The sequence below is a fragment of the Mycteria americana genome, chromosome 8 (genome assembly GCF_035582795.1).
Source record: "Mycteria americana isolate JAX WOST 10 ecotype Jacksonville Zoo and Gardens chromosome 8, USCA_MyAme_1.0, whole genome shotgun sequence".
Classification (NCBI taxonomy): domain Eukaryota; kingdom Metazoa; phylum Chordata; class Aves; order Ciconiiformes; family Ciconiidae; genus Mycteria; species Mycteria americana.
This window is the reverse complement of record NC_134372.1, coordinates 12,379,283-12,406,738: the sequence shown is the minus strand read 5'-3', so window position 1 is coordinate 12,406,738 and position 27,456 is coordinate 12,379,283. Positions and strand designations below refer to the sequence as shown.

Genomic DNA, 27,456 nt, shown 5'->3' with positions numbered 1-27,456 from the left:
TTAAGTCATAACCATTGGCAGCATGTAGAGCAAGTATTTAAGTCAGGGGCATTTCAAATGCTTTTAACTTCTTTTGTGCAAATTGTTTAGGAAGTTCAAATATCTGCATCTGGGCCCCTCACAGGAAAGGGTTCTGGAGAGTTTATGGAAGTCCGCTTTTCCTCTGCTGGAAAGCACAGAAGCATTTTACTCATGAGAAGGGCCTTAAGTTAGTTGTCAGAGGTGGGTGGCTGGTCCCTTGCTTCCAGAATCACCTGTTATGAAGTCTCTGGGGCAAAAAAATGTTTTTTTCATTGTGTTGTCAGGCAAGATGTGTGTTAGGTACAGTGGAAAGAAGTTTTGTTACTACAGATGGGTGAAATACAGAAAGTCGTCTATACAATAGAAGAAATATTCTTTACAACTAGTAAGATAAGAAGGGCTAGGTTGGTGGGGGTTTTTTTGTAGTAATTTCTCCAGTTGTGCCTAAGTGATGGAGGCCGACCACCTGTCATGGTAAAAGGGGCCTGCGTGTGTAGGTGTAGGCATAGCGAAAGCACAAAGCTGGGGGGGGGGGGGGGCAGGCACGCTGCCAGTACGCGATCGGGGCCGGAGCCTGCCCGGGCGCAGCTGCACCCGCAGGTCTCCGCGGGAGGAGGCCCCGCCGCGCTGCCTTACATACCGCCCGCGCGCCTCTCCGCCGTCACGTGACGGGGGAGGCCACGCCGAGGCGGCGTCCCATTGGCCGGCGGGGCGGCGGCCGGCGATTGGCTGGCGCTGCCTTTCCCCCCCCCGCCCGCCCGCCCTCCCCACGTGAGGGGGGCGAGTCACGCGATTTCCGGGAACCCGTCAGGAAGGGACATAAACAAAACAAACCCCGAAGCCGCATGGAGGGTCCGGGCCGGAGCGCGCGGGGCGGCGCCCCCTGCTGAGCCCCGGCCGCCCGGTGAGTGCGGGCCGCGGGGGGCGGCGGCGGCAGAGCCTGGCAGCGGCCCCGGCCGGCAGCTGCGCCCCGGGGAGGCGGGAGGGCAGCGCGGGGGGCTGCGGGGCGCGCCGGGGAGGCGGGAGGGCAGCGCGGGGGGGGGCTGCGGGGCGCCCCGAGGAGGCGGCTGCCGGCCCGCTGCCCCGCTGGAGGGGCGGAGGGCGTCCCGGCGGGGAGGAGGCGGTGTTAGCGTGTGCGCGCCGGGCAGGGGGCTGCGGGGCGCGGGAAGGGGTGTGTCTGCCCGGCTGCCGGGCGCCGAGGAGAAGAGGGCGGGGATGGTGCCCAGCGGACAGGAGGGGAGCGGAGCGGAGCGGAGCGGCGGGAGCCTGCCGCCCCCTCCGCTCCCCTCGCTCCGCTGGGGGGTGTGGCTGCCGGTGCTGCGGGAGAGCAGCTGTGCGCGGGGGGTGCCCGGCGCCCGCCGGCTCCCAGAGCTGAGGTTGCGGGCCCGGTGGCTCGGGGGGCAGCACCGATGTGGCTTGAGGGCGCGGTGAGAGGGGCTGCGGAGGGGCGCGGCAGGCTGCGCAGGGGACGGAGCGCGGGCTGAGAAGCGAGTTGTCAGCGTCCCCTCCACCCGCCGGGAGCGGCCCGTGCCTTTACGAGGAAAGTGAGTCTCGCAGCGAGCGCCAGGGAAACGAAAGCGCCGTCCTGCCGGGGGAGACCGGTCGTGCTGGTTGTGCGGGTGGAGAGGCTGCCCGGGTGCGCGGCGCCGGTGCGGTCGGCGCTGCCGCGCCGGGGTCGGGTGCAGAGGGGCTCGGCAGTTCTGCGCTCTGTTGCATTTCAGGCTCGTAGTCGCCTCCTCCGCTTTCGACCTGTTTGAATGCTCGGGACGGCCGGGGGTGACCTGTGGGCGTGGGGGGTTTCTCTGCCTGGGGCGTGCTGGTGTCCAGCGGGGCGGCTCCAGGCCGTAGGGAAGGCTGCGGGGCCAGAGGAGGCGGAGAGGGGTCCCGGGCCGGCGGGCGGTCTGCGAGTGGCTGGGCAGGGCGGCGGGAAGGACTCTCCCCGCTCCGGCATGGCGTTTTATGTAACTGACTGGGGCGGGGGGTTGTGGAGGTTCACCGGCGAAGGGTGAGCGGCAGCCCCGGCCGCTTGGGAACGGGGCTTCCCCCGGGCAGCTGGGGGTGCGCTCCGGGGGAGGCCGCGCCGGCTGCCCCCAGCCCTCGCGGGGGCCGCAGGGTGGGGGCTGCCTCCCGCGGGGCAGGGGAACCCTCCGTGCCCTTTTCGCCACACAGGGGCCGGGCAGGAGGCCGGCGCGGGCTCCCAGTGCCCCACAGGCGGGCGGACGGGGCTCGGGTGGGTTCGGGGCCGCGGCCGGTCCCCTCCGGAGCAGCGGAAGGGGGTTTGTTTACATGTCGCCTCACCCTAGCTTGAAAGGACCGCTGGGCGGGTGAGCGGCGTGGGCGGTGGCGAATGGGAGCGCGTGTGGCTGAGGAGCGAGCCACTGAGCGGGCGGGGAGGGCGGGGCGGGAAGGTGGTGGCCGGGCTAGGCTGCGCTCCGCGCTGGCTGGCGGGGCGGCCATGTTGGCTGGGAGGTGTGTTAGTGGGTCAGGGGCGGGGGCGCGCTGTGGGCCGGGGCCGCCCGGGCCGGGCGAGAGCTGCCCTGCCGCTGCCCGCGGGAAGGACGGGGGCCGGAGCGATGCTGCTGGCTGCGGAGGGTGCCTGCGGCCCCGTCCCCCCGGAGCGCTTTGCCTCAGGGCGTCTCTCGCTTCTGGGGGCCGGGCCACCGGGGTCCGCAGGCGCGGCCGAAACCGGCCGGCAGCCGGTGCACAGCCCGGGCGGGGTGGGCGGTGCCCGAACACAGGTGGTCCGGTTGCCCGCCCTCCGAGGGGAGGACGGGGCGCGTTCCCGCCTCCTGCGGTGAGCCACTTCCCACAGACTTCACTTATGAAATACCGATGCCTTCCCCGGGCCGCCTCGGGAGCTGCCTCCGGGTGTGTCTCTCCCCACACGGGTCTCGGACACCTCTCCGGGTCTGGACCAAGTTCACGCAGGCTTTGAGTCGGGGGCAGCTTGCCGAAAGCCCCTCGTCTCGCCAAGGACCGAAGCCTGAACTTTATTTCCCTTCCGTCCTGAAGGTCCACAGCTTGGACGTTATTTTATGTAACGGTGCCCGCGGTATCACTGCTATGCCCTGATCTCGTCCCTGGGAGCTGGCAGTGGTTTAACGCAACCGTGCAGCATGGCGAGGCCAGCCTACAGTGTTTCTCGGGGCATCGTCTAATGTCACTGATCAGATATCAAAGATAATTTAATGACCAGAATTCACTGTGTCACGCTCCAGTATAAAACACATGCTCTTTTTCAGGCTTCTCTATGCAACAGGCTGAACAGTTTTAATCATTCAGCTATGCCAGCTGAAATGTTAACTTCTCGTTTAAAGTAAACGTAATCTTTATGCTGTTGTCACTTGAGGGTAACTTGTTGAAATCATGTAATACATACCCTGCAAAACAGAATCAAGTTCTGATATTATCTTTCAAACACTTTAGAATGTTTTAAAGATGGTGATAAAAGGTTGGTTAGCCTTTGGCCTAAGGTCGCTTAACCAAGTGGCTTCTAAGCATCCTTGTGGGCAGGGTTAATTATTATTATTATTGCACGTATGTTTTCATAGTAAGAATTATAGAGGGGCAGACACAGGTGTTTCAGAAACTTGGTCGATTTATATTGTTGGCAACTTAAATGAGAAGTCAGAATTCCTATAGGAAATATATTGGGTGATTGTTTTAGCAGGAAAGGTTTATTGTAGAAATATCAATGCTCAGTGATAGTACTTTTTAGAGGCGTAAATAATAACTCATAGACCTCATACAGTGCTTTGTAGCCAGTAGTTTACCTGAGTAAAGAAAGAGTTGTTCTGTGGTTGATGGGAGTATTAACTCCTAAGAGAAATCTGCAGCAGAGGCATCAAGCCATGGAGCATCCTTGCCGTGTTTTTTTTTTTTTAATAATGAGAGCAGCAAAAGAGGTTTTTGAAGGACAAAGTTTTGAAGTCCTTTCAGCATTAGCAGGAATTAATTGGGAATAAATAGAAGCTTCTGTCCAACTAATAGACTGATAGTGTGGTATAAATAAGGGAACGCACTGGTTTAGATTCCCATGACTTGCATATCCCTGCTGTGTGATTTGTGAAGCCTAATTAAATGATGTTTTAAAATAAAAGTTTGATAAGGATATTTGGCACTTCATAAGAAGTGCTTGAAAATTGGCATTGGCTTGAAAGTCAAGCCAAATGTTTTCTGAAAATCGTGGATTTTAAGGTTTAGACCTTGCTATAGTAATTTCCCTGATTGTAGTATTATATTGGAAAAAAAAATCCTCCTCCTGTTTTTGAACTCTTATGCTGGTTTTTTTTTACTTTTTGGACTATTTTGACTGATGCGTTTTTCTGATTTGTTGCTGGCTTTGAAGTATGCTGTACTGATGACCCATTTCTAACAAAAGTATAATAAAACATAATTTTACAGTATGAAGAGTAGACTAGATTGTACCATTCCATTCCTCATAAGAAGGTTTTTTTCCTGGGAACTGTAGAATTAATTTTTTTCTTGCCCTGAAAGACTTTGCACTGTCAGAAAAAAATATAGAAAAAAACATCATGTAGGGATGTAGAATATTGCTGGAGATTGTAAGCTAAATTGTTGTCTAGTTTTGCTTTTGTTTTCTGTCTTTGCTTTGGCTGCACTCTGCTTCAGAGGAAATCTCTGGCTCAAAAAAAATTTAGACTGTTAGTGTTACTGCTAATTCTCTTGTACAGACAACTCTCCTAACTCTACAGTGAACTCTCCTAACTCTACAGTGGTATTTTAATAAAAGTTTATGCAATTCATATTTTAACTATTAAAAGTTTTTTAAATGAATTGAAGTGTGTTAATATAGTTCTAATAAGTTTAACATGCTGCGTGTCCCACTCTTGGCACTGAAATAATAATAAAATCTCAGTCTTTGTTCCAGAATGTACAGAAAAGCTAGGAATATATTATTCTGGGCATAGCTGTTATAAAATATGTAGGTGCAATACGTATTTTGGTTGGTTTGTTGGTTTAAAAAAAAAAAAAAAGCACTTTTTTTCTTCTCCCTCTTGCATTATGATCAGTTATTGGCATCTGCCTATTTGTTTACGCAGTCGTGCTGAAGTGAAATACCCCTCCAAAGCTGGGTAGCTGGCATTGATGTGTAGGGGGGTATTAATTCGAACAAAGAGTGTAGTGCTGTATTCTTTTTGGTAATTCTTCAGCTCATTTACCTGAGGTGGTGTGCGTGTGATTGGAGACCAGAGCTTCTGTTCAGTGGTATCACTTCCAGATCTTGAAGGCTGTCTGCTGTGGGCAAGTAGGATTAGAAAAATAACATTGGGGGGGAAGGGAAGGTCAGCAGAGGAAAAGGAACAAAGGCAGTGAAGTAGCAGTTTCCCTCTCCTGAAGGGAGGAGGCTTAAAAGAAGTGAAACAGTCTTTATATCTTTAGTTCTTTTAAAAATGGCAATGCTCCATCAAACTTAGAATCTGGGTGTCTTAAGCAGCTGCCGTTTGCTCTCCAGGATACCGAAAGCAAAGGGCATAATGTCTTAGATGCTTATGCTGGCATTTTAATACAAATACATCACTGAGAAGGTAGAGGGACTTGGCTTCTTTGGATGAACAGGTGAATGAGGCTGTGGTGGGTGGAAGCAGAGGAGGACCTTTTACAGGAGTGTCTTTGCTCATCTGCTACAAAAAAAGTAATTAAAAAAAAACACAAAAGAAAACTTAGTGTCTTTGTGGTGGGGGAGAAAAGTAAAACAATTTTTTTAAGCCTGGCTAATAATTGAAGAATCATGTAGAAAGAAATAAAAAAACCCAACAAGAACATTACAGTCAGAAACAAAACTAAGAAAAATATGTTTTGTGCTTGAGGACCGTACTGAGCAGAGTATATTCTGTAATAGGAAACAAATTGGCACAAACTGTGGAAGGAAAAAAGTTTTAAGAGAAGCGTAGGAGAACTTCTTGCATCTCTAACTGTAGTGCTTCATAAAATATCCAGATACAGCAAACACTGCATAGTACATAATGGTTCTTTTAAAATATGTCGCATGGTTTTTTGTGCATTCTCTGAAATTCCAAGTTCAGCATTTTTAATGTTTTAACCTGAGTTTGTAGGTTTAGTATTGACAGGCTCTCATGACATGCTATTTTTTTATCTGCATAAAAAATGTAACTTTGACAAACTGTGCTGTATGATGCATAGTCACCATCATGAAAAGTGTAATTGTTCATGTAATGTATTTATAACAGGCATTTAGCTGCTGTGATAATAAGCACTGTACAATCAACAAAATGGTACAGCGACGCTCTGTGTGCTTTTCAAATTGGACAAAATACACATCTGAATTGAGACAGAAATAGCAACTTTAGTTATTGCTACGGTACAAATGATTCATACAGGTGACTGAGGAAGACTTTCAGAGTTGTCAACCTGAAAACTGGCAGTTTAGATTTTTCTCTTATAGGGACTTCTTTGGAGATAATGTATTGTCGCAGAAGGGTGTTTTACTAGTCTAGGGAACTGGCATGTGCATGGTAACTGCCATGTGTCTCCTTAATGCTGCATGTTTTGAATTTAGGTCCTGCTGTCTGCCAATTTAAGTGTACTGCTGCATCAGTAATGTCATGTAATAAGCCTGCCATTAGACCGTTAGAAGTTCAGTCTTCCCAGTTCTCTTGGGACCACTATTAAACTATTTTAAATGTATGTATAAATGCAGAGCATTTTTATTAGGATTGGTCATTAGATCATTGAATTATTAACTCTATAGAACAGGTTTTGGTTACTTCTTGATGACTGATGGGGATTTTAACCAATGTATATATGCATGCCTCCATCAGTACCCCAAATTCTTAAATGTTAGATGACCATAGCAGTTCCTGAGATGTCTTGCCCTTCCTCATGCCCAAGTGAATGAGCGAGCCTTCTCCCAGGAGCAGGGGCGCAGCTCTACACTGATGTGACTCAAGAATCTGCAGACACAGAACCAACTCACGGACTGGTTCCTTAATCACCTTAATCTGATTTAACTGCAGGCTGCTGCCAAAAGGAGTGGCGGCACCCTGCCCAGTGCCTCCGGCTTTGTATTCCACCTGCGGTTTAGTTGCTGTGAAGCAACTAGAGAATTTCACCTCTGTATCTCTGCATTTGGGAAGGGCTGATGTAAAGCGTTAATGAAAATTGTCCTTAAGTAGAAATTCCTGCTGTATTTATCTTCAGTAATTCTTACACTGCTATTCTTGAGCTCTGCCACAGATCTTTCAGTTCATTCAAATCTGTATTCATTATAGATAACATAACAACTGTACTATTCTGTTCTAACTCGGCCTTGAGCTGAGACTGCCAATAATGATAAATTCTGTAAAAATGGGACTTCAGCTGTGGTCTACAAAGTTATTTTCCTTCACAGCGAGTTCAGATTTTAGATCTGTGCTCCCATATGTGTCACTGACTTCTACTATACATCTTAATTTGCCAGTTCATGAAAAAATACTAGTAGTTAAGTGTGAACACTGGGAGTCTTTTAATGAAGATCTTGATGATTCTGGAAAATTTAGAAAGCAGTTGGAAGTAGGTCTGCTTTGTTGGGAGCATGAAGCATGCCTAGATTGTGCAACTCCCTGAGGCAGTGTCTTTCTTTTTAGGGCCTCACCGTGTTTCTTCCCTCCATAAAGCTACCAAGAAAAATCTTATTTTGTAGAATACTTGAATAGATCTTAATGGGGTTCAAATCACATTTAAATATTAATATTATAAAATGTCAAGAATTAAATATAAAGATAATTTGGGGAACAATTAGATTAGCCAATATACTGCTTTGACCTGGGAGGATATACACTGTCATTCTTAAATGGTGCTATAAGTTTATAGCTAAAAGATTATTCCAGTCTTTGAGATGGTAAAAGTATTTTGAACGTTAATGCCTGTCTTGAGGATTTGTAAATGATCCAAAAGCTCCCTCGTCCTGACACTTGGAAGCATTGGTTGGTTGTTACTCAAACCAGTGTCAGTACAGATTAAGTTTCACCCCCCTTTCCTAGTTGTGTATGAAAGCCAGTGGAATGGCTTGAGGTACATGTTCTAACAAAGAATAACTGGTAAAGAAGCAGCAAATGTCTCCCTTCTTTTCCCTTTATATCGTGCAGTGGCAGAACTTTGACAGTCTCCCATGTGAATGCAGGTGGTGGTGGTGGTCTGGTGTTGACGTCAAAGTATTAATCTGATGTTCTGTTGAAAAAGACACCAATCTCTGCCACTCTGTATGCAAAGAAAGTAAGATACTACTCAGGTGCAGATTGGTATTAAAGATGATATCCTTCTCGTCTCTTTCTTTGTGTATGAGAACATAATTTATTTGTTTTAAAGAACAGGCCCTTTCTCCTAGATCAGGCCAGGGTGAAAAGTGAAGTAGTCGTTCATGCCACTTTAACAGCCTAGGCAGAACTAGTTCTGCTGCGGTGTGGCCTTTGCTGGGTGAAGGGAGTCGGGGGTTGTTGAGGCACGTTGTCCTGGGACACAAACTTAACTTCAAATATCACTTTAAGATAAGTAAAAAGAGTTCCCTGGAAGTTTTAGAGCAGAAAGAAATTTTTCTCAGAAGGAACTGGCTCTTATTCGACACAGGGCCCTTTGAGGGATGGCTTGCTTTGGCAGTGGTAGCATGGTTTTACTGAGAACTTGTGTATAACCGAACTTGTAATTGTTGTTAGATTGTAGCTGCTATTTGAAAAGCAGTGTGTTTTGATAAGTAAAGACTTTTTTGCATAGTGTCTGTTTTTACCACAGTCTGATGGTATATGTGCTGAATATAACAAAATAGCTGAGACACTATCTGCAAGTAGGAATGATTTTAAAAAAATATATATTTACGGGAATGCTGTCATGTGCTGGTGGGAGGAGGGTTCTGAGTGTAGCTCTGCTGTAGGAGAACACTTTTACTTTACTATTTGTTTTTCAAAACAAGAGAATAAACATAGCCTGAGCAGATTCCATCGAAGTCTTACTTAGGAGCAATGCTGAGTGAAGAATTCTGCTCAAAGAAACAAATATATTTTAACTGATAATGCTGAAAAACTGTACAAGTATGATGGTTCAGTTTCTTGATTATGCTCCTCCAATGCTGCTTTTTTGTTGAGACTTTTTATATAAGGGTAGGGATCTTGCAGACAAGGAAGACAGTAAGAAAGCAGCATCCTTGAAGACAATGTAGTTACATTAGATACTAAGGTTTGATACCATGGATTTTTTATTATTATTGTTTCTGATATAACATTGTTCTTTTTTACTTCCCGTTACTTATTTTATGAGTCTTTTGTCATTCTTTTAGTGTAGATATAGTTACTGGTGTTTCTGCTAAGGTGCTTGCTTTTCTACAGTGCAGTTTTTCCTTATGTTGTTAAAAAATGCAGGATTAAGCAGGATATGAGGCTTGGAAAAGTCTTTAGATATACATCTGAAGTAGCAGTGGGTCTATAGAAACTACTGAACTGGTAAAATTACTAATAGATAAATTGGACCAATTTCAACATATGCCTTACTTGAAATTAATAGAGAAGATATTTTATTAGGCAGCTCTGAATTTGGCACAATTTTTAATTTGTGCTGTTGGGGAAGTCTGTCTCTTCCCTTCCTCTACTGCTGGACAGGGAGCATGCTTGCTGTAATCCCTCTACCACTAGATGTTGCTATATGAGTGATTGATATAATCTTGTCTGATGCTGGATGGATTAATCTCTTAAGAAAAGAGATACCGCTGAAACAGTATTACTGCCTATTCTGAAATTAGTATTTTGAGACGTTTGCCTGAGACATTTTTAGAATTTATTGGCTCTGTTATATTAGTCATAAAGATTGTTTCTCTCTTGTATACCCAGCAGTATGCTAGTCATTATTTCCAATTAGGCAGGCTTTTCTTTTCATATGTCTATAGAGCTCGTGGTCTCGGTAGTGAGGAAAAAAGGCAACAAAATGTAACTCAGCCAAAAAGGTTTTTGCAGGAACTCTGTTCTGTAGCATCTGTGGCTTTTCATTCGATGAAAGATGACAGGGGAAGAAAATTGCTATACATTCCAGCACGAGGAATAATCACTTTTCAGGGGAAATTTTTGTCTTTACTTCACTTTGGCTGATTTTTAAGCACTGCCTTTTTGGTGAAGGATTACTTACCTCCTTGGGGGGTTGCTGTGTTTATTCTACACAGAAGCCTACAAATAGAAGAACTCCATCAGGGTGAACTGAAGTTATCCTAAGGAAAAATTTCATTGCATGGATTGTGTAAACTCACTGAGACTGAAGTAAAGCTGGAAAGGAATCTACAAGTGAACAAAACCAGAAGTTTGGAATTGGATTTGGGGAATCTGGGCTTGGAAATGCCTCAGGTAAATCTGTTATGATTTTATTTGCTTCTGTAAATAATTTTGCTTCCTTATTTAAAAAAAAAAAAAAAAACGCATTTAAGAGCAAATTTGGATGGCATTAGCAGGGAGAATTTATAAAAGATTAAATGGTGTATATTTTTTAGGGTCCCAGTAGTGTCTATGGTGGAAGCTATGTTGCTGCTCTTGGTACTGTATTTGTTCACACAGCAAGATTCAGCAAAGTTGTCATCTTGATAAGGGTGGATGCCTGGAGAGCAGCCTTTTATTACTGCAGTGATTCACACACCAGCACACTGATTGACTTTCAGCAGTACGGTGTTTCTCCCTTCCCAGCCCTCAGGGCGAGTGTGTCTAGAAGAGAAATAGAGGTCTGGAATTAAATGTAGCAGAAAGCCTTGCTGTCCATTCCCTGCATGCCCAGTCATCCTGCATAATGTTTTTTTGTAAAGTTCCACTTTGTTCTCGAGGGATGTAACACTCTTGATTTAGTTGTAATAAATTGCTTTTGTTACAATCTCAGGTCGAAGTTTTAAGTGTTCTAATGGTTCTAAGAACAGCCAACACTGCTTTAGTACAAAATGGTTTGTATTAGGGTGAAGGCCCTGCAAGCATGTAGTGCCTATTGATACATATCTTGACAGTACTCGCTCTCCTCTTCTACAAATGCTAACATATCCCTAAACTTGGCAAACGCATGAGAATTTCAAATCAACAAACAAGAATGAATGAGCAATGCTCTTGCAGCTATATGATGAATACAGATGTGTCCTTTGATTAAAGAGCTGCATGTTGTTAGCTGCTCTTAAAGTATTCTCTCGGTCTGAGAAATGACGTGCTTATCTGTGTAGATAAAAACCTTCCAGATGCAAGTATAGCACAAGTTCAGAGACCTGGATGAAATGGCAATACTCTTTATGTTTTGTTGAAGAAAAGACTATGCCTTTTTATAGCATGCTTCAAATGTCAGTATCAATTTTGTTGTAGCCCAGTGTGAGTGGAATGGACCCTCCTTTTGGGGACGCCTTTCGGAGCCATGTGTTTTCAGAGCAGACTCTGATGAGCACGGATCTCTTGGCAAGCAGTTCAGATCCAGACTTCATGTATGAACTGGTAGGTCATCTTTCTATGTGTGTACATAACCTCCTCTCCTTGACTAATACCCTGAGTTCATGTAGTAATAGAGGGGTATTTGTTCAAGAATGCTAGAAGATTATTCATTACTGCTAGCTACTGAGTAGGGAAGAGCCTAACTGCTTGTCCAGCAAACGTGATGCTTCCTCAATAGACGCTTGTTAAAGCTGGCCATCAGGAGAGGCTTGATATACAAGTCTCAAATAGAGCTGTGTTGATGTTATGTAATGGTGCTTGAGACTCTTCCTTACAATCTTTTCTGCAAGAGCAGCTATATGCTACTTCACCCAAGCTGTGAATGCAGGGGAAGCAAAATAAAAGTTGGCTCATGAGCTACTTATACTAGCATTCTTTTTTTTAATTTTTTTTTTTCCCCTGCATCAAAGGAGAAAGGTAGCTCATCGTTGTTAATTGATCATGTTAGAATGAGGTTTTCCAGGGACTGGTAAACTTGAGCATATTCTGTTAAGCACACAGCAAAAATTGAACTAGGTTAATAGAGACTAGAACAGCTTGCCTGTGATGTCTTTCACATTTTAAATACATGGATATTGGTACTAGTCTAGTTCCTGATGACCAGATGAATTTGCAATAGCAGAAGAAGAATCCAGCGGCATTTGACTTGTATCTTTAGCAATCTCTTCAGAAGGATCTGCTGCTGAAGCACGGAAGCTGGACTTCATTCTGACCCTCAAAAGAAGCTTTTAGTTGGAAGTTGAGGTATCTTCATATGTTATCACTCTCTTTCACTTCACTGGAATTAAGCTCACCATACTAGATTAAGTAGAGGACAGAGATGATTGATACTTTTTTTGTATTAATTTTTAACTTGTTGTCTTATGCACAGGACAGAGAAATGGACTATCAGCAAAGCTCCAGAGACAACTTACTTTCAATGGAGGACTGCAAAGACCTTGAGAACTTGGAGTCTTTTACAGACATCCTGGACAAAGAAGCTGCTCTCACCTCAAAGTGGGAGCAGTGGGACACCTACTGTGAAGACTTAACTAAGTACACTAAATTAACCAGCTGTGACATTTGGGGAACAAAAGAGGTGGATTACCTGGGCCTTGATGACTTTTCCAGCCCATACCAAGATGAAGAGGTGATAAGTAAAACACCGACACTGGCTCAGCTTAACAGTGAGGACTCCCAACCTGTTTCTGATTCACTCTATTACCCTGATTTGCTCTTTAGTGTAAAACAAAACCCTTTAAATTCTTTGTTACCTGGCAAAAAAATTGCAACCAGAGCAGCAGCCCCAGTCTGTTCCTCCAAGAACGTTCAGGCTGAGGCACCTTTGTCGGACTGTGTTCAGAAGGCAAGCAAACCTGCAACTCAGCCTGCTTCCAGTACACAAATCGTGGTGAAGACCAATGTGTACAATAATGAAAAGGTGAACATTCATGTTGAATGTAAAGACTATGTTAAAAAGGCAAAAGTAAAGATCAATCCTTTACCACAAAGCAGACCTGTGCTGAGCCAGACACATGCTGATGCAGCCAAGGAAAACACCTGCTATTGTGGTGCTGTAGCAAAGAGACAAGAAAGAAAAGGAATAGAGTCCCCGCATAGTCACAGTACGCCTCCTATTTTGCCTTTTAAAGAGACTCAAGAACTGCTCCTTAGTCCACCCCAGGAAACCCCAGGACTTATTGTGGGGGAGAGCAGTCTTTCTGCCAGCACATCAGCGTCAGATTCTTCACAGAAGAAAGAAGAGCACAACTATTCTCTCTTTGTAACAGACAGTTTGGGTGAACAGTCAGCCAAAGGAGACCCTGAGGAAGATGAGGATGATGAGGATGATATTGAAGATGAGGACCATGATGAAGGATTCGGCAGTGAGCATGAGCTATCTGAAAATGATGATGAGGAAGAAGATTATGAGGATGATAAAGATGACGACATCAGCGATACTTTCTCAGAACCAGGTACCAGCAATGTTGGTCTTTGTTAATGTGGAGGTTAATGGATTTGTCTGCCAAGTAGGAAAGAATACTTTTGAATGCTTTGTAGTTACAGATGAGCAACGCTAATCTTAAATTATGAACTTTCATGCCAGATTTTCTAAGTGCTTTGCAAAATGTAATTAACGAAAACTATACAAGGTCTCTATTGCCCTGTTTGGAGAAAAACTGCATAAACTGTGGTCATGTAACAAAAATAGTAATAGAGAATACAGGAAATCTAGCTTGTAGCCTAAGGTCGTAGAGCAACAACCTGCAATTGTTGTCTTCTTTTTTTTGTGGCTTGATGATAGGATGTGCAGAGCTTTCTAGTGCTTCAGTAGGTTGCTGCTTTGAATTTATCTGGAGTTGTATCTTGATAGCTGGTATGAAATCATAGCCTGAGTGACATAATTTCATAATTACTTAAGTCCTACTGTAGGTACAGTTTTCCACAGAATCCAAAGAATACCTACCACTGAAACTAATAGAACTGTTTCTTGGTGGTTTTCAGCAGTAACACTTAGTGGGTCTTCAAAGGATACTGAATTCCTCCCTTCTGCATGTAGAAATGGAGCCTTAACAACAGAAATAAGAACTAACCTTCATCTAGAAGGTAACAAAGCAGTAACGTTGTGTAAAAATAAAATCTGAAGGGAAAGGGACAGGACTGTAACCAAGTATTAGTTTCATTATAGAAAGTATAATAATCACATTTTATAAATGCTTTGTAGTAGAGTATAAGGATTAAGGTATTCAGACATTTGGCAATATGTAACTTTGGGGGAGAAAGCAGCTGAAATTTTGCCTTTTTAAAAACAGCAGCTTCCCTAAAGCTTGTCAGTGTTTGTCATAATGAACTCTCGGATTAAATTATTTTCTAAGTAGATTTCCTGAGTTGGCATTAAACTTGTTAAGTATTATGCCCTTTTTGTTACTTTTACATGTACATAACACATTTTTATTAGCATTTTAAAACCTCTTCCTCCCTTCTTCTCAATTGAACTCCCTCTACTTTCTGGGGCTTTGAGTAGCTGTTAGAGCTCTGTAATGATTGCTGTGCTCCACAGTGCTTTGCAGCCCACAGAGGCATGTTGCACAGAAAGCCTGGTAACTCTGAAAAAGAGATGTTGTATTAAAATGCTGGGATTTCAGTTGGTGGAATTACATTAACTGTTGGCTGTTCGTTCAAATTTTACTGACAAGCAATTGCTCTCGCCTTCTAAATACAACTACGTCGAGCAGTACAGTAACCGAGGAACTTGGCTTATACAAGCTTGCTAGAACTTTTAAGTGAATGAAGCCATTCACCTCGAGTATGGTGATATTAAAAGTTTCACCATATGTTTTGATTGTATTAGAAGGTAATGCCTCCAGGTATTTTAATTATGTCACTCCTGTACTTTGTGTTGCTTTTTTACCTTTACAGTAAAGGTAAATACTATGGATAAAATTTCTAAAAATAGGCATGGCACAGGAAGATTTAACCTTCCATAGTACTGAAACCAAAATCAGTTGATAAATTTAGAGTGAAGATGTAATTTACTGAAAGGACGAAACCTTACTAGTTATTGCTGACCCTCTGATGTATTTTATACACAGTTTGCTTTTGTATATTTTTCTTCGTGTATGTTTTTGGAATGCATGAAACGCTTTCTTAAAGTGTTAGTGTCGTCTGAGGAAATTCTTAGATATAGTGAACTTCAGGAACTTGGAGAAATAACTAAAAATGTGACTGGCTGTTGGGAAAGTTTGGGCAACAATGTTTTTATTATCACCATGATACAGATTTAGCAATTTTGGTCACCTGCAAAGGTAATTTATTATGGGAATTATCAGCCCAGGTCTTCTCTAGCACTTCAACTTTTTTTGCCATTACCAGTATATTTTACCTGTCTCATTTAACAGAAGTATTTGTAAATGATTGCTTCTCCCATCAAGTAGTCAAGAGATTCCAGAAATGGGAGATGCAACAACTGACTCAGTTTTCAGTAACACTGGAGAAAAAATAGCCGAAAGGGAAAAGCGCTTGTAGAGACAAGGAGATTGTTTTAAGTTGCATTGCATCTATTCTGAGCACCTGGACCATCAGCTGGGGGAAAAAGACTCATAAATGGTTTGACAGAAGCCAGTGTGATTACATGGTAAAGAGAAGGGTTTTTCTGGTTTTGTCTTGGTGGGGCTATTTTTTGCTTTTAATCTGGTAAGATGCAGAAGTCATGTCTATCCTGTTCTCTGTTTTGCTGAATTTAACCTTGGTGAATTTAAACCTAAAACCATAGTAAAGGATGTGAACAAGGATTTTTAGGAGGGACTTGTGAAGGGCTTGAAAGGTAAATACAAAAACACTTTCAGATTTCTTAGAAGCCCGCCAAAGAAAGTGAGACTGCTGTATGATCTTTGCTAAGAGGAGAATTCAAGGGAGATTAATACAGTGCAGAAAAGATGAACAGATTTGTTGCACTCCTGTATGTTATGGACTAGGTTAGGACATTGTGCACTAGATTATTCTATGTAACTTTAAAATTATAGCAGGTCAATGTTAGAGTTGCAAGGCAGGATACATTAAGTCAACATAATTTAAGTTGGTAACTTAATTATAGTTTAAATAAGCAAACAGGAAGTCTTGATTTTAACCTTGTACGTTTGTACACATCAGCTCTTAAACAGATTTGTTTTCATCAATTGGCTTAATTCTGTGTCATCATGAAGATGGGCTAAATTTATACGTATCTATATAATGACTTACATAGCTTGACATGTTTTTTCAAGTGGAAAGTAAGTAGGTTTTTTAAGAGTATTTTGATACTTATGTCAAACAGCATTCGGGTAAAAGGGAAGTACAGTTAAAAATATTTATGGTATTTTAAACTATTTAATGTAAATTGTCCTAATCATTTTGGCTATACAAGAAAAATGTTTTATAAAGCATATTTCATTGTTTGATTTGCCTTTAAAATACTGTCTTTTTAATAACTAGAGAATCAAAGTAAATGAGTTGATGAAATTATTAGAAACAGAACTTTAGAACTGATTTCATCCTTCTGCACACCTAACTTTTATTCATACTTTGGGTTATGAGGTGAGAGTCAGACCAAAGCAAGAAAGTTTGTTTTTCCTCTTTCAAATGTTTTTTCAAGTGCAAACAGACTAATTGAATGGACTGTTTTAAAAAGAAGAAAGTGTTCTTTGTGCTACTGGTAAAAGATGAGGCAGAACTCAAGCATATGGCGTCAAGGCTTGTTAGGCTTACAGTCCGTTCAGTGGTTGGCTTTTCTTTAAGCTTCATCAGTGTACGTGATGTTTTGAAATGCATTCTTTTTTAAGTAAATGTAAACTATAATACAGTGTTTTAGTACAAAAGGCGATGCAGTGGTTTGGGTTTTTTTAACCTTAGTATAGGTTGTCTTTATTTTCTAAAGCATACCTAGGATTTTAAAAACTGTGGTTTGTGTTTACATAATTATTGTATAAATATTTATGGAATGTGGATAGTGGCATTACAGTTTCCATGTACTTCACGAACAGCTCATCGTATCAAGTGCATCATAATATACCTCTAAAATACTGTGTAGCTTTACTGTGGATCATTTCTCTTCATCCCACTAAAGAGGTGAGGAAGAGATTGAACAGCTTGTGTCCAGGTCCCTTCAATTTAGACGGTCTTTTCTTATGGTCATTGTCCTGATAACAGAGCCACCTTCCTCTAGCTAATAGAGATGGGTGGTTTGATTTATTTCCCAAAGGTATTCAAACTCAAGGAAGACCAGTTGGACTCGATGATCCTAATGGGTCCCTTCCAACTCAGAATATTCTACGATTGAATAATTTTGCTTTCTTTATTAGTGTTTTGCTAATCCATCTTTATTATCTGCTTCCTTTTCCATGCTTTTTGATTAGAGATTGAAATGTGGAGGCAAGTTAGGATTATGCTCCTGCAAATTCGTGGAGAAAATTGTAAGGATGGGAGGACACTCTCCAACAGCTGTTGTCTGTACTCTGTAGTGGTGGGATTGTGGAGGAGAAGAGCCTAAGGGGTCAGAGAACATAAAGGGGCTTTCAGTGCAATTTGTCTCTTTTCAACTAATGAAGGACCATCACTGGCTCAATGTCTAACCCTGGATTTAAGGCAAGTACCCAATAGTAGTTGACGCTGAAAACCAAGTCTATTAGATAATGTAGAACAGGCCTGGTCTGTTATTTTGCTCTTAACTTGAATACTCAGTCCACCGTTAAAGGGCTAGAAACAGTTCTGTCAACATTATATAAACAATGCAATGCATCATTTTAGGGTATGAAAATGATTCTGTGGAGGATTTAAAAGAAATGACTGCAATATCCTCTCGGAAAAGAGGCAAGCGAAGATACTTCTGGGAGTACAGCGAGCAACTAACACCATCACAACAAGAAAGAATGCTGAGGCCATCCGAGTGGAATCGAGATACGTTACCAAGTAATATGTATCAGAAGAATGGTCTCCATCATGGTAAGGATAGAGCCCTACTTACAAGTGAATGTCTTTCGTTCTGACACCTTCAGTGGCCAAACTCCCATACTTGCAAGTGCTGAGAAGTTGTGTTTTGGCCATGAAAATAAATAATTAAAACACTGCAAGTCTGTTGCTCAATTAGCAGAGTTCTGCACAGTGTCCAAGGAAGGCACAGTGAACATACAGTAGTAACTTTCAGTGTGGTTTCTTCCAGAGGAAGGTGGATGAATTGAGAATTGTAACTTCCAAGGGCTTTCAGTGCAAACCCCAAGAGTTCGAAATTTTCTCAGAGCTATACTGTAAACATATTGGATGGATCACTTGACTGATATTTGCTCCTTGTAGCTGTTAGTTTCAGTCTTGCTTGTGTTAGAAGTAAGCTGGAAGTGATCTGAGATGCAAAGTTCACATTAATTGCAGTATGAACTAAAGGACAAGCAATAAGGCGTAACTGTCTGTTTTTGCTCCTCCCTACTTGTTTCTCCCACCTATGTGAATGCAGCACAGTGAAGCAGTTACTCTTCTGTGAATAAACTATTTCTTTAAAATAGCCTCTTAGAAACTTAAACCAATTGGTCTAATAACTGTGTTTTATTCCCGTAACATTTTGATTAGCCATTTGCTGTACTGCACACATGACTAACATCACGCAGAACAAACCACTCTTAGGAGTAATGTTTGGTTTTTTGTCACAGGACCTCTTTGGTAGGCTGCTCCATTTGATTTTGGCTTTGAAGGAAAAAATGAAATCGGCTTCCCTGGTTGTAATGTTAACGTTCCTTACAGTTGAAAATTACTATCTTTAATATGGCAGTTTACCTTCTGTTAAGCCAAAAGATTTTTTTTCTTCTTGTTACTTGTAGATTTATTCAGGGAAGAAAACACTGATTTTTCAATCTCCTTAGTTTTTATATGCTTATTTATCTTGTAGTGAAATATCAGTACCTAAAGTCCCTGTCACTGCTCCTTCTTATGAAGGCTTATATCTGTACTTGTTATTAAACAACAAATAACCAAACATGCCTTGAGGACTCAGTCCCACTCAGACACTTGGAGGAGCAAGTGACCTTTAAGTCAGGTGTGTATGTAAGGGATTTGTAGGATCAAACACTACTTAACATCCAGAAGCTACAGAATAGAATACATGCAGGATTTTTTTATTTTCACATACAGACGTGTACCAAGGTCGTCATCTACTACCTCAGATAAATCATGCTAAATTATCAGCTCTCTTAATATGTATTTCTGGAGCAGGTTATGTTAGTTTTATTAACATTTTCTTGCAAGTGTCTGTAACAACTGGCATTTTTCATAGACACATAACAGTGGCAGAGGATCTTAAGGAAAAAGATTTTGTCTGGAATCTGTGTATTTCCTCAGGAAAACCGGACTTTAAATAGCTTCAAATACATATAAAAGGGTTGACTAGCCTTTATGTGGATCATTTAAGCTCAGTATCACTGAAGATGGTTTCAGTACCAGGCCTCGACACTCTTTCTTAATACACAACTTTAGCATTAAGATTATTTAGGAATTTAATCAACTTGAGTGTGCAAGAGGATATATTCGCTGAACACATGAGTTAGCAAGTTACAGTTGGGGCAAAACAACTGGGTTTGAATTTGTGACATACATTTTTCAGCCCAGTTGTGTGTATACTGTCTATCACATCGAGTAGCCTGGCCAGCAGTATTTGCTCTTATCTGATCTGGATATAATGTGAATTGTACAAAGCAGTTTGTCTGGAAATGCTCTTTCTATTGTGAAAGGCTGTAGGGATCACATCATTCCAGTCCGTTCTCTTGTAATGAACAAAGGAACTTAAACTGCACCCAAAAAAATACATATTTAAGAATGTTTTTTCACAGGTTTGTGTACGTATTGTGTCAATTCCCAACCCAATTTTCTGCATATTTAAAACAGGAAAATATGCAGCAAAGAAGTCACGGAGGACTGATGTAGAAGACCTGACTCCCAACCCCAGAAAACTTCTACAGATTGGTAATGAACTGAGGAAGCTGAATAAGGTGATCAGTGACCTGACACCAGTCAGTGAACTTCCCTTAACTGCCAGACCAAGGTCAAGAAAAGAAAAGAACAAGCTGGCTTCCAGGTATATATTAGATAATGCTACATGGATGAGTAAATTTGGATTACTACAACTGTATGATTAAGATCTAACTAATTTTTGCCTCAAGAGATCCTGCTTCTGCAATGGGCTAATTACCAGTTTATCGACAAGCAGGGCAACTGGCACTTTGGAGATGTAGTTTGCCTGTTTGTTCCCTAGATAACGATGTTTTTCCACTGGAAGTTGGCTTACGTAGCTTCAGGGCAAATGATTGACATTGATAAAATCCCTAAGTGTGAAATACAGGTAGCAGGGTGCTTTCAGTGAAGGTGAGTGAGTAGATAGATGATTTTGTACATCACAGCTCTGGGAGTATTGGTTAATAAGTTCGTGTGGCAAACAAACAGATGCTCTTAGTATTCTGGAATTTTTGTTAGTGTTCTAATTCTTCCCCTCTTCTTACTATAGGGCTTGTAGACTAAAAAAGAAAGCCCAGTATGAAGCCAATAAAGTAAAACTCTGGGGTCTCAACACGGAATATGGTAAATACAACTCTTCACATCTTAATTTTTCTTTTGTTCAGACAAGTCTGTGTTTTGCACCATCATGTAACCTGAGTCATACCTGGCAGTTTATAGAGAAAACAGGGTTGGTACAAACCCAACAATTTTGCTGGCACAAAAACAGTCCACTCCATAAAGTGTATGTAAATTGGGTTACCTGCAGTGTTGAGCTACTTTACAGATGTAAATTATGTAAATGTATGCATGTAATGTAAATATTTTCGAAAATATGTTTACAGATGTAAACTCTTACATGTTAATTTTACAATAAGTGTGATGTGACACCTTTGACACTTACAGATAACAGTGTGTGGACAACTGTGGATCTCTCTTGCTCCAGGGGGAATGGGCTGTAAATCTAATTCAGTTTTTTTTCTTTGCAGATAATTTACTATTTGTGATCAACTCCATTAAACAAGAAATAGTTAATCGGGTGCAGGTACCTAAAGATGATAGAGGAGTCAACATGGAACAAAAGTTGAACGTGCTTATTAAAGACACTCTTGGTAAGCAGTAAACTTAATGTATTTGCATGTATGTGAAGAGACATAGAATCTATGAGACGTTAGATTGCAAACAATTTCTGGAATAGAGAAAAGAAAGAAGCACTTCCTAATTTCAGTTGTCTGTGCCTTTTGGTTAGTTACTAACCAAAGTGTTCATTGGCTTTGTATTACTTACAGGAATGTACAAATACATGCAATGAATATAACCTTACAGCACGTTTTCTTACCCTCCCTTTTTAGGACTACCTGTAGCTGGACAGACATCAGAATTTGTGAATCAAGTTTTAGAGAAGACTGCAGAGGGAGACCCCACCGGTGGCCTTGTAGGGCTACGAATACCAATGTCAAAAGTTTAAGACATGACTTCAGCTGTTCTCATCGGTCAGATTCTACCTGTGTTGTCAAGTACTTCATTGTAAATTGCATTCTGGTCTGCATGTCAGTTTAGCATTATGTAAACACTTAAAATTAGGTTCCATTGTTTTTAAATAACAATGTAGTAAAACCAATCAAGGCATGATATAAAATGCTTAATAGCATTTTTGGAGCATAAACCAGATAGTTTCAAAGCTGCTTTAAGCTTAAATACAGAGATGAGGATTCTTTTTAAAATTAAGTTATCTAGGACCAGAATATATCACTTTTGTTTTAGAAGCAAAAACATGGTTTTGCTAGTAAAAATTCTTAGCGTATGGCAGACATTGTGACAGGTTTATGCTCCAAGTAAAATAAGAGGAAGCTTTTTTTTGGTAAAGCTGTCAATTTAGGACGTTTTTTGTTCTTTTTGGTTGTTTTTTTTTAATAATTGGATTTTCTTTCCTTCTTAAAAAACAGTGAGCTTTCTTTGCAACCATTAACTTGTACATAGCACACCTGGCATTAGAGCTAGTGTGCCATATAAGACTTTAATTTTCTGAGCTTAATATAGTATTTAAATGTCTGTGCAAGCAAGAGAAAAAAAGTATATTCTTTGTGCCTTGTATTTTGGGGGGAGAGCTATCAGTATAAGCTGGTAAAGTTTTGTATGAAGAAAACCCCGAGGGGAAAAACCAAGATGTATAGATGGTAAGATTATAGGTTTTAATGTATTTGTTCCAGCTCTTAAAATTTTTGAATGTATATAGGAATATGTTGAAAATGTAGATATATGCCACAGAGTCTATGTATTGTATAAAAGATGGCTCTAGAAAACTCAATTTCGGTACTTTGGCCGGAAGAAAACAAATACTTGCACATTAATGCGATTGTTTATTTTTGTACCAAAGACAAATGCAACTGATATGGCGAACTGCCAGTCTAAGTAAAGTTTTGCACAGCTTATATGATACTGTACTGAATGTAAAAATAAATGAAAAAAGAAAAAAAATTAAAGGTCAGGGTTAGGGATCTTACTGAACTGTGAATTTTTTTGTTTGGGTCCAATTATCTACAGAAGGAGCATTCATACATAACAATATTATTTTGCTGTTCTTGTAGTTCGCTTCCATGGTAGATAAGTTGGTGGCCGTCTCGGAGTCTTTAAATCTTTTTTCTCTGCACTTACTGTAGGAGATTTTAATATATTTGGATTTTAGTAAGCTATTGGTAAAATAGTTTTCAACTTTGAGAATTTAAAAAAAATATTTAGTTTGTTGTAGTATACTTCCACCAAACAACAAAAATAAAATTATTTTTATTGTAATTTGTATATATGTAAAGAGAAAGAAGAGCTACAAATATCTAATTCCTTAGTTGCCACTTTTCCAGTTGATGTATTATTATGCATGTGATGTTTCCAAGGATCAACACAGGCTTCAAACAAAACAAAAAATTTATAGACTTTTATATTTTTGTACAGGTATTTCGAAACTAGCTTCTTCAAACTTATATGTGACTTATTCTTGTTAATTCAGTAGTTTCTATGATTGAGGAATATTAACACACAGTTCTTATTTGCTCTTCTGCTAATAAGAGTTGGCTTTGTAGTCAGTGTTAACGTACAGATTAAAAGCTTTAGCCTTTGATGAGAAAGTCCTTTATCTCAAGGCAAGATCATTCTCTGGTTTCATGGACCCCCCCCCCCCCCCTTTTCCTCCCTGTTCTTTCTCTCCCTATTTAAAGATGACAAAACACTGTTTACTGAAAATAGAAATACCAAATATTTTCAAATGTAGCTGCTTAAAAAAAATGCAAAAGTCCATGAAGGCTTTCTCCCCACTCCCTTTGGGGAATTTCTCCACTTCTAGTTTGTCTAAGTTTGTTTGTACTGTGATTCCTTTTTGTTTATAAGTAGATTATTTTTATATCCAAGCTTGTACTATTAAAAAAAGTCTGAATCAGTAATACTGCAGTAAGAGTGGCCAATGAAGGTGGCAGTCCTGCCACATACTTGTGAGTGTGCACACAGCTTACTTTGTATCTAAATATTTTGGAAGACTCAAAAGGGAGGAGGAGGCCAAAATACCACTACTGAGCTGTACAGAAAGTCTTTCCTACCAGAGACTGAACAAATACCCAGGGCAATTTAGGCAAAACTTTGTAAATCCACTTAAGACTTGCAAAATCTGAGTGGAATGTGGGTGTTTTTGTTTCGGGTGTTTTTGTTGTTGTTGTTGTTAGGGTGAGGTGAGAGTTGGCTGCTGCTTTACACAGTGGGTCAGATGTATTCCTATTGTAATTATTGCCGATGTTGCAGTTATTCCGGAGATGCATACGGCCCATAAAACCCCGACAAAGAATGTCTCTTGTGAAGTTAAGGCCATGTCTGTACCAAGATTTGAATACTGTTGTTCCTTTCTGATGAATGGTGTTACATGCGCTGCTCAGATATGAGAGGTCCTTATGCTATATCCAAACTGTGTAGACAAGGCAGCATTTCTAAACATTGAGAGCAGTTTTTCAATCAGGTAAAAACTTCTGTGACAAATTTAAACTGACAAGGTATTAAAAAGCCCCTTTTTTACTGCTCAGAAATACTGGGCAGATAGAACTTTATAGCTTTTTATTTTTGTCTGAAAACCAGAATATGATTTTGGTCTAGCATTTCAAAGTAGACTTTGAATCTTTAGTGAATTCCATACCCTTGCATTTCAGTGTTTTCTATGTATTATTTTAAGTTAAAGCTTTTAAATAGTTGAGCTTTTTAATGTTGACACTTTATTTTGTACCTATTTATATGTATGTATATCTTAGAAAAGCACTTTGTTTAAAAAAAAAAAAAAAAAAAGAAACTGCATTTTATATGATTCCTGCCACTTGCTGCTAACTCTGGGCTGGTCAGAATGCTGCAGCGATACTTGATATAAATAAAACCTGGCAGTAAAATGTAGAGTAAAGATAAGACCTTTTGCTGGTTTAACTTTATCATAAAGGTGACATAGGCAAGCTGTGCAGCTTTACATTTTAACCAGGGGACTCTGTGGCATTTAAACCGTCTAGAAATGGTTGTACTTTAATGCCAGTAACAATCTGCTTCCTCTAGTGTCATTAAAATATATACATTTAGTGTATACTTATCACAAACAAAAATCTTATAAGGGTATAAAAACCAACAAATGTACATGTTCTGTTTTTTGGCAATTGTGGCATGCATTTTTGGATGATCTTTAGAGAAGACCATTTTCTAAAGATTTTCAGTGTTCATACATGGTATGTGGATCTTAATGAAGTCCTGGATTTTTTTGTTTGTTTTTGAGTGTAGGCATTGTGAATATTCACTTTTAATCCTATATCCAAAAACAGTTATACATTTTTGATTTAATACAAACAAAAGCTCTTCCTTTTTCTGATACACTGGATTCTCTAGAATTTGTTTCCATATTAAAAGCATGCTGTCATAACTGCTCTTGTTGAGATCTCGTCAGTCTGAACTTAGGTGCCACACTTTGAATCGATGGACTGCTTGTTCTACTGTACCATGTATGATTCGCGTCCTTTCCTACTTCCTTCATGACAGATGATGATGTGGCTTTATATTGTGCCTTACTTGTACATCTAGAACTAAATGTTTTTCATTCCCTCTGAACTCTTCAAACTTAACCCTTCTGGAATTGAATCAGAACTGATAAAAGCATCCTGAAGAAAGTCTGGATAGATCTGATTTCAGTTTTTCTCAATAGTAGTCCTTTCGTGTTTATATGGAAGACCAGTTTTTGAATGGCCTTGCAAAATGCAGGGGTGCTCATGAAGGGTGTTTTTAGCCCTAAAACCCCTTTTGCTAATGCTTCCTTTTATGGTTTATTGAACACATTTACTGATACTTGGTGAGTACTTTTTTTTAGATGAGAGAGAGTTACTACTAAAGCTATGTTTACGTGTGGATTGGCTGGATTTTCTTATCATACCAGTTGAAATCATTGTGATTTAATGAAGTTGCATTGCTGTAAAGCTGATGTGAGAGTCAGGCTCAGCTGTGTTCAGTTCCTAATTCTTTATAGATAGACTTTTTTCCATACTAAGAGGGCCAGGAAAGAGTTTTTGGTTTTTTTTAAAAAAAAAAAAAACAACCAACCAACCAAAAACCCCCTAAAATGGATGAAGGGTCTTTTAACTAACCTGAAAGCAACCAGACACTTCTAAAATACAGTGGTGTCAGTTTTGATTTTATTTTAAAAAGATCCCCCTCCTAATACTTATCTGATATTTGCCTTCATTAATAAAACAGTTACCTTATTCACAAAATATAAAGACTGGATGTGCTTTTCTTTTCCATAAATCATTTAAACATAGCTATTTTTTTAAAGCTCTAAAAGGCTTTATCAGGATAATTTCAAAGGGTTGTATACAAGTTGCCTTCAGCAGAAATAGCAAATACAATTCCGTTCCTCAAACGTGCTTGCTAGTCTTCCTGAAATTCTGTTGAGGCATAACCCAATTATGTACCATGAATGTTAGGATCTGTATTTGGCCTTGAGACCTGAATTTCAAGAATGCATCTAATCATGATTTTATTTTCTTTTTAAGTTGGAGCCTTCAGTTGGAATCATCTAGTTGAGTGTGCTGCTAGATGTGGTCTTGGCTTATTGACACAGCCTTGCACACAGCTGAGGTTTATTTTGTTTACCCCAGGGATCATGTGAAGTACATTTCAAACAGTTACTGCTTCAGTGACTGGTTCTTCTTGTAACTGTATTAAGGGCATTAGTATGTTGAGAAAACACCACTCTTGAGTATCTCCCAATATAAATTGGGATTCTTCAATGTCATTAATGAAAGATGGCACTTTTAGGTTATATCTTCTTTGCAGCATACAAAAATGTCTCTATCTTTCTACAATTTACATTTCACAATATGCCATGGTTTTTCCCCCAGTGCTTCTAGCATGATAAGAAGGTGTGTGTGCACACTGAATTATAATCCTCAGCCTCTTAGACATTCATGAACTTCCACAAGAGCAAATACTGACTATGCATTTATTGTCTTTCTAATGAGCTGTGGAGCTAAAAGTGGAGCCAGAGCTATTTTAAGCACACTTTTTTTTTCCCTAAAAAAAATAAAATGTCAAACTTTTTAGATAAGAAAAACTCTGAACACTGATGTTGAGTTAAGAATATTTTGTAGTCGGGTATCTGTGTAAGTCAAATTTGGGTGAGTTAACTAGCTACTGTAAGGAAAACTTCTGGATTGAATTTGGTATTGGCAAAAGCACACCCTGCCCTATCAAAATCTTCTGATTAAGAAACAGAACCTAGTAGTAGCACTTAATTTTATTAATCTTTCTTACAATGATGGGTATTCATACATTCTCATTTGAATCATCTATCCTCCCAGAATATTATGTCCAAGTAAAACGTATTGCTCAGTATTTGTGGTTGGGTGAACTCTTAAGGCTGATGGCACATGCAGATGTAGGTGGTTGATGGGCAAAAAAAAAAAAAGCATTTTAAACAGAACATGGCATCCTGTTCTATGCTTGGGGTCATGATTGTAATGCTGTCCTTGGTATTCTATAATCAACTTCCAACTGGAGCTCAGAAAAACTTACTGAAAGTCTTGTCTCTGTTAGAAAATAAATTTACCTTGTTAAAGCATGATCTGTTAAGAGTTGCAATGTTTAATGTTGGTTAATAGTTGTGCAGTTTTTATTTTTTTGAAAAGAGGCACAATTAAACTATTGACTTTGTTTACTCTGTCACCCTGGATCCCTAGCACTTCTATTCAGATACAAATTCATCAATGTATGCAACATCCTTTGTAATTTAAAATAAAAATTGTGGAGGAAATACTGTCTGGAATCATTGTATGTGCAGAGTGATAGTGAATGGCGTGTGCTCCCTTGAAGTAAATGCCCTTGGTCTCCTGGTATTGTCAGTAGCTTTCCTTTGGAAAGGATCATAGCTAGGTAAGGAAATAACTTGTTTTCCCCCCCTGGTCAGCACTCACACTAACAGCTGCCTCACAAGGCTGGTGGG

The 27,456-nt window shown here is 40.6% G+C and overlaps 1 protein-coding gene across 5 annotated transcripts; it reads left to right on the top strand.

Moving 5' to 3' along the window:
• Nucleotides 1-805: 805 nt before the first annotated feature.
• On the top strand, nt 806-27,257 carry CREBRF (CREB3 regulatory factor). Of its 5 annotated transcripts, none has more exons than XM_075509721.1 (10): nt 806-925; nt 10,184-10,361; nt 11,346-11,471; nt 12,340-13,423; nt 13,953-14,054; nt 17,730-17,924; nt 19,851-20,040; nt 20,467-20,540; nt 20,945-21,067; nt 21,308-27,257. In XM_075509721.1, exons 2-10 carry the CDS (start codon nt 10,353-10,355, stop codon nt 21,421-21,423), a joined length of 2,019 nt encoding a protein of 672 aa, XP_075365836.1. In that variant the 5' UTR covers nt 806-925; nt 10,184-10,352; the 3' UTR covers nt 21,424-27,257. The 5 variants fall into 5 exon arrangements, with proteins under 5 accessions (XP_075365836.1, XP_075365840.1, XP_075365842.1 ...); XM_075509724.1 differs by lacking the exon at nt 806-925 and adding an exon at nt 1,334-1,565; XM_075509725.1 differs by lacking the exon at nt 13,953-14,054.
• The last annotated feature ends 199 nt before the right edge of the window (nt 27,258-27,456 follow it).

Excerpts from the sequence above, each read along its gene's own strand:
- CREBRF (XM_075509721.1), top strand. Across the intron at positions 20,541-20,944 it reads GGGTCTCAACACGGAATATG|ATAATTTACTATTTGTGATC; the intron begins GTAAATACAACT and ends TTTTCTTTGCAG. Across the intron at positions 21,068-21,307 it reads GCTTATTAAAGACACTCTTG|GACTACCTGTAGCTGGACAG; the intron begins GTAAGCAGTAAA and ends CTCCCTTTTTAG.